This window comes from Trifolium pratense, linkage group LG4 (assembly GCF_020283565.1).
Source record: "Trifolium pratense cultivar HEN17-A07 linkage group LG4, ARS_RC_1.1, whole genome shotgun sequence".
In the NCBI taxonomy this organism is placed as follows: Eukaryota; Viridiplantae; Streptophyta; class Magnoliopsida; order Fabales; family Fabaceae; genus Trifolium; species Trifolium pratense.
In genome coordinates this window covers 7,967,750-7,975,442 of record NC_060062.1, presented here as the reverse complement: position 1 = coordinate 7,975,442, position 7,693 = coordinate 7,967,750, and the positions used below count along the sequence as shown (strand labels likewise).

At 35.2% G+C, this 7,693-nt stretch overlaps 1 protein-coding gene across 1 annotated transcript; it reads left to right on the top strand.

Annotated features, from left to right (window-relative positions):
* Positions 1–5,674: 5,674 nt before the first annotated feature.
* LOC123922052 (J domain-containing protein spf31-like) lies at positions 5,675–7,646 on the top strand. Its single transcript, XM_045974797.1, has 4 exons — positions 5,675–5,912; positions 6,132–6,222; positions 6,603–6,663; positions 7,594–7,646. The coding sequence occupies exons 1-4, from the start codon at positions 5,827–5,829 to the stop codon at positions 7,644–7,646; spliced, it is 291 nt and encodes a 96-aa protein (XP_045830753.1). The 5' UTR covers positions 5,675–5,826.
* The last annotated feature ends 47 nt before the right edge of the window (positions 7,647–7,693 follow it).

Here is a 7,693-nt window from a genome sequence, read left to right as displayed (position 1 = left end):
GAAGTTGGAAATTTTGCTTGGCAGACAAATCACTAGAAAAGTTTGTGTTGAGCAGATACAGTCCATGATTCAACTCAGCTACACCAATCGTCTTCTGGGACAAAGTTTCCTGTATCATACACTTATTTCCATTAATCAACAAAAAACATTTTAGGCTTTTTGTAAGTTTAGATATAGAAATCAGATTAAAAGCAAAATTTGGTAGATACAAGACATTGGTGATGTACAGGTTTTTATCAAATATAATGGTGCCTGCAAAATAACTTGTGACTAAAGCACCATTAGGCAATTTGAGTTGAATAGGTTTGATTCTCTTCATGCACTGAAAAAATTTTAGGTTATGACAAACATGGTCTGTGGCACCAGTATCTAATATAAAGGTGTCATCTGCTTGAGATTTAAAAGGAATGGTGCAAAGAGTACCTGTACTAGAGGAAGGTTGAGAAGTTATGTGGTTAATGCTATGATGTTGCATGTTTGCAGAACCTTGGAGAAGAGCAAGTAAAGCCTTGTGCTGATCTGGAGTAAAATACATTTTACCTGAATTCAAGTCTTCATTATCCTCTTCATAAGCAGCCATGGATTTTGAATCTTCTTCATCTCCATTGGTGTGACAGTTATTCACTGCTCCCCTTCTCTGCATATGAGGTGGAAAACCATGCTTTTGAAAGCAATCATCAACAATGTGATTAGTCATACCACAATGAGTGCACAACTTATTCCCTTTGCCTTTGCCTCTACCATATGCAGGCTTCTTGCTACCAGAATTCTTACCTTTAGCAAAATTAGAGGAATTTGAACCTTTACCATATGAAGAATTGTTGTTACCCTGTGATTGATAACCATTTGCAGCAAGAATCTTTGATTCATCAATGACTAGTAAAGCTTGCCTCTCTTGCTGAACAAGAAGAGAATAGACCTTACCTATATTTGGAAGAGGTTCCATTAACATGATTTGAGATCTGACAGCACCATATTGATCATTCAAACCTTTGAGAAATCTAATCACTTGATCACTATCTCTATACTCTTTCATTTTAGCTATGGCAGGACAGTTATCAACACAAAGAGTCTCAGGAATTGGACGAAAATTGTCCAATTCTTGCCATAATTTCTTCATTTTGGTATAGTATGTAGAAATAGAAGAATCACCTTGCTTCAAAGTGTAGATTTCCTCTTGAATGTCAGAGATACGAAACACATCCCCTTGATAGAACCTATCTTTGAGTTCTTTCCAAATTTCTGAGGCAGTGTCCATCCAAAGAATACTTTGAGAAATTTCTGGATCAACTGAATTGCTAATCCATGACATGATCATTGTGTTACACCGATCCCAAGCAATGGAATCTCTATCATCATCATCAGGACGGGGCAAAGATCCATTGATGAAATGCAGCTTATGCTTGGATCTTAATGCCACAGTCATGGCTCTTGACCAAGAATGGTAATTGGAACCAGAAAGTAGAGGAGTAACAAGAACATTACCAGGATTCTCATTAGAGTGCATAAAGTATGGACTCAAGGTATCAAATTGATAACCCTTGTTCTGATGCGTATGCTGAGAATTGACTTGTTCTCCATGGATGCTACCAGCAACACTTCCTTGAGACATGATGAAGATGACCAGAGAACACAGTGAAAAACTGAACAAACAGGCAAGATCGTGTGAACTTGCAGAAACTATAGAACAGAAAACGAAATTGTGCAAAAGAAAAGCAAAGAAAACAAAGCTTGAAGCCTTGAACAACAATGGCGGAGATCAGTAATGATTACTCCTGATACCATGTGAAAAGTGATGATTAACCACCATTGTTGAAGAACAAAATGAAGGATGAAGCTTAAGCTATGTAGGGAAGAAAGTAAATTGCTTTATTCACACAAAACTAGAATGAATGTTTACAATGGTGAGTTACACTATATATACAAGTTCAAAGTGTAACTATCATCTAACAAACTAATTGATCTAGCAATCCAAGCCATTAGATCAAAACAGAAAAATAACTAATCTACATAGGATGAAACAAAAGTAGTTATGGCAGTTATGCCATCTCATCAAATGGATTGTGAAGCTTGCTTGTGTGCCAAGTAATCACTATGTTGACTTGAAGTTTCAGCTTTGACATTTGAACTATTGTCTATTTGTTTGATGAATAAATTACTAATAAAAAGAAATAATTAAATGCTCGCATAAACTTATTTGAGAAGAGAAAACTTTGATTGTTGTCGACATCATATTTGGTCCTACCTTCATGTTTTCTTTTGGTAACAAAACAAGAGGAAAGTATTCACCTTACTTTTATTTTTCCATTTTTAAAAAACAATTTTACGGGGTAAAAAGAAATTTCACTTGTGCATAAAGTAAAGTTTGTGTTGTGTCAATTAATTTGTTAATGACAAAGTTTTTAGGTATAAACCCACAATTTTTAATAACTTCACGGGTATAGATATCTTAGAATTGAAATTTCGGATCTAACTTATCCTTGTAAAATTTGTCTATAAGATGAGAATTTCTGTATTTTATAAACATATATTATGGTCATATCGTAACTGATGCTAAATTTCTTAAGAAGATGAAAGAAAAATTCTAGAAGTGTCAAAAAAGAGAGTGAGAAAAACAATGATCGACATAACACTAAAGTAAGCACAAGTGAGATTGGAAAGAAGATATTCAATATCAAGTTAACATCACGTGGAAAGAAATGTAAATGTTTTTACTTTTGCATTTTGCATGTGTTCATTTCTTTAAACTAAAATCACTCAAATTTATACCATAGAATACACATAAGATTGTCCAACTTTGAGCCACTAGTACAAATATAACATATTACACAGCATGTTTACATCTGACTAGCATATGTCAAATGTAAAAGGCTATGTGGAGTAACCTTTTCATCTGGCTTCAATATCCACAGATGTAAAAAATAAATAGACAAGACTTTTTACATCTGACTTCAATGTACCAGAGGCATAACTAAACGCGGTGGCAATCTTGTAATTATGGTGAAAATTATCTAAAATATGTATGTATCTGGCCATATTTAGGCACAGATGTAAAATGTCAGGTTAAATACAAAAAAAAAAAAAAAAAATTTGGAACAAAGGTAAAGAGTGTATCTGTCTCTCTCCCAAAAGAACTAAACCCTCACCTTCAAATCGCGTCCTCACCTTCAAATCGCAGCGCCGTCCTCACCTTCAAATCCACAGCGCCGTCCTCACCTTCAAATCGCAGCAACCCACAGCGCCGTCCTCACCTTCAATTCGTAGCAACCCAGCAACACCCACCCTCTTCATCTTCACGAACGAAGCAAAACCCGTCTCACCTTCACGAACGAACGAAGAAGCAAAACCGTCCTCACCTTCGATTCGCACCCAAAACGCATCAGCCCAGCGCCGTCCTCACCTTCGCAAGAACCAGCGTCGTCCTCTCTCTCAACTCACCACCAGCGCCGTCCTCTCTCTCACGAACCCTAACTCCAAATCGATTCAGGTACTCTTCTTTCTATTTTAATCCTTTTTAAATATTTTCCTTTTTGTGATTTTTGTCGTGATTTTCCTTTTTAATACTGGTGTTAAGCTAAATCTAAGTGCTTATAAATTTCTATCGTGATTTTTGTCGCTTATCCGTAATCTCTCGCTCTCTCTCTGATTTGATGTTATTTAACGCTAATACTGGTGTTAATCTCTTTCTGGAAAATTAGCTTATTGCATTGTGATTACTTACTAATAATTAGTTTATGCTATTAGTTTGTGATTGAATTGATTCATGGTTTGTGGTTTGTTACTTGGTTTTAGCTCTTAGAATTGTTTATACTGCAATTGATTTATGTTTTTTTCATCTGCAATTGATTCATTTAAGTGATTGGTTTCCCATCGGGTACGAAACCAATACTTTAGTTGGTGTTACCATGTTTTAACTTAATTTCACAACATAGGTATGGATCGTAGTTGGATGAAAGCTAGTAGATTAAGTGCCGAGTTTGAACGGGGAGTGATTGAATTTATTCGATTTGCTGAAATCAATCTTCCATCTCCCGAAAATAATGATGAAAAAAATCTTCCTCCTAAAGGCAAAGAACATTTTCGATGTCCATGTGTTCTTTGTGGAAATAAAAAACTAGAAATTCATAAGGATAAAATCATTAGTCATCTGATTTGCAATGGGATTTGTCAAAATTATACAAAATGGATATGGCACGGTGAAGTAGTAACAAACCGTAGTGTGTCCCAAAGCGAAAACATTAGTGTAGATATGGATGATCGTCTTGAAGACATGATGCGTGATATCGGAGAAGACTCGTTTAAGACGGCTCATGTGCATGATACGTTGTGCAGCGACAAGGATACACCTTTGTACCCGGGATGCACAAATTTTACACGTTTGTCAGCGGTGTTAAAGTTGTTTAACCTGAAGGCAAAGAATGGGTGGACTGACAAAAGTTTTAGCGAATTGCTTGAATTGTTGACACAGATGCTTCCTGAAGGTAACGTAATACCAAACCGGTGTTACGAGGCGAAGAAAGTATTATGTCCGATGGGATTGGAGTATGAAAGGATACATGCGTGCCCAAATGATTGCATATTATACAGAAAAGAGTTTGCAAACTCTGATCATTGTCCGAAGTGCATGGCGTCACGCTACAAAAAGAAAGATGGTGATTCTAGTGATGATGTGGTGACGAAAAAGGGTTCTCCCGTGAAAGTTGTATGGTACCTACCAATAATTCCAAGGTTCAAGAGATTGTTCGCCAATGCAAATGACGCAAAGAATCTTAGATGGCATGTAGAAGAGAGAAAATGTGATGGACAAATTCGCCATGTAGCTGATTCTTTGCAATGGAAGAAAATCGATTCTTTGTTTCCAAATTTTGGCAAGGAGTCGAGAAACCTTAGACTTGGACTTGCTACCGATGGAATGAATCCGTTTGGCAATCAAAGTACTAACCATAGTTCATGGCCTGTTCTGCTCATGATTTACAACCTATCTCCTTGGTTGTGCATGAAGCGTAAATATATTATGTTATCGATGATGATTTCGGGCCCAAGACAACCCGGAAATGACATAGATGTTTATCTAAGTCCCCTAATTGATGATTTAAGAGTGTTGTGGGAGCAAGGAGTTGATGTTTTTGATGCGTATTCTGGTGAACAATTCAATATGCGTGCCATGTTGTTTTGCACCATCAACGACTTTCCGGCATATGGCAATTTGTCTGGGTATAGCGTTAAAGGGCACTTAGCGTGTCCTATATGTGCAAAAGACACAAATTTCAAACAATTGAAAAAGGGAAAGAAATTCTTAGCTGTGTTTTCACTAGTAGAAAAATGACTTTTGGTTTAGAGATTTCACTACTGGTATGTGAATACCAGTAGTGAAATACATTTGACCAAAGGATTCCACTACTTATATTTTAATACCGGTAGTGAAAAGTTCATAGACAAGGGATTTCACTACTGGTTTTCTTAAATCAGTAGTGAAACGTAGAAACGGTGGCAATGTTGTAATTACATTGAAATTTGTTTTAATTGTATTTCACTACTGATTTGGTATTCACCCGTAGTGGAATCCCTATTAGTGTTCATTAATTTGTTCATTCTCATTCATTCCCAATCCCTAACATTTACGCGAAGCCAACTCGCCATCTATCGTCCCAAGTTCTTCAAATCGCCAAATCCCTAAATCAAAACACTCCTGCGCCCCAAGTTCTTCAATCATTCTCCAATCTCTTCGTTTTCATTCGTTTTCATTCGATCGGTTTCATTCTCCAAACCCTAGACGGCCGACCCCTTTATCGTCCCATCGAGAGAAAACTGGAAAACCATACCGTTATGAAAATCAAGATCGAAGACGATTTACTTCTCAAAACTTTCTTCGCCGAAGTCAGCGAAGTTGAAAGTGACAACGAAGTCCTTAGGTATCGCTATATGTATTATTAGCTATCAATTCATTAGGGTTTTATTGAATCTTATGAAGAATTTGCATTGTTTTGAGTATTTGATTTGGATAATTGTTGATGTTTTCGTTTTAATTGTAAAATGTTTATGTAGAAAATAAGAAATTAGGTTATTAGATTATTGATTTATATTAATTTATGAATTATGCTGATTAATTAGTGTTTTGATTTTGTTAACAGGATTCTATCTTGTTTTAAATTGAATCCGTTTGAGCATCTAAACCTATCATTTGATTCATCAATTGATGAAGTCAAAAAGCAGTATCGTAAGGTAATTTCTTGCTCTAAAGCTGAGGGTTGTTGTTTACTATTCTTTAGCACCGGAACTAATGATGGAATGCGTGTCCGGTGTTCAATATGTTTCAGTGTTCGACACCGGACACACCGACATAACTATGAGTCTATGACACATGTGATTACATTCAATTAATTCATTTTTTTCAAATTTTTACTAGTGTTGATGTTTAGTGTCAGTGTTTCGTAGTTAAAATGTTCTGTTGGTCTGTTTTTCAATTAATTCATTTTTTTTTCAAATTTTTACCGGTGTTGATGTATTAGTGTTGTGTCCGCCGTCCGGTGTCTATGTCAATGCTTCATAGTTAAAATTTTGGTTGATCTGTTATAACCTTCTCTTTGTGTGATCTTATGTAGATATCGTTGATGGTTCATCCTGACAAATGTAAACATCCACAAGCAAAGGAGGCTTTTGGAGGTATGTGAAGATGTGTTTCATAATTATTTCAAGTGGAAATGAACATGTTGTTATGGTTTTTGTGATTGTTTATTTATTGTTTCTTTGAACTTTATTTAGTTATACTGTTGTTTAGCAAATTAGTTTTTAGACAATACCTTGAGCCCTGAAACTTGTTACTGTAGCTTAATATTCTGGAATTTGCAAATTTCCCAACCGTGAGAAAATGTGCATAAATTAAAATTTATAATGTAATAAGCTTTTCTATGAAAGTGGGGATTGAGTTGTGGATGAATTACTTTTAGAATATTATTTAGACAAAAAAGTCTGGTAGATTGGGAGAGATTCCTTCTTTCCTTGGCATAAATAATGGAAGATAACTTTCGAAAGTTCAACTAGTTGTGTATTATGTAGATAGTTCTAAATACTTATAGAATATTATTAGACAGAACAATTTGATACTCACATTTCCTCACAGATAGTTATAAATAGTTCCATCACTTGGCTTTACACTAAATTGTTTGGCCAGTATTACATATTGTTTCAATAACTTCTTCATGCTGTCATCTTTATTGGAAGTCAGCTTGACCGACCAATCAAGTGATATGTTAGTTCCATATATGATGCCTAAGAAGGAAATTTATAGAATCTACCTTTGGTATTTTATGTCATTCTAGTATTATTTTGATTGATATGTACATTGCTGGGCGCTACTGCAATCTCGGAGCATCGGGAATTACTAATTAGGATCCTGTTTTTAACTCTGCATGATCACATTGATTTTGTTTTTGTACAGAATGTTCTGACATTATGATGTAAAGTAGTAGCATGTTATTTTTTTTAACATATTGCATGATCACATTGATCCTGTTTTTAACTCTGCAACTAGATGATTCACATAAAAATTTGTAATTCTTTTTAATGTTTGTTGTGCTATTTACTTTAATGCAGCACTAGCAAAAGCACAACAATTATTTACTTTAAAATGCTCAACTTTCATGTGATAGTTCTTTTTTCTTCTCACACTCCTTCCTTAACAAATTTATTTTCA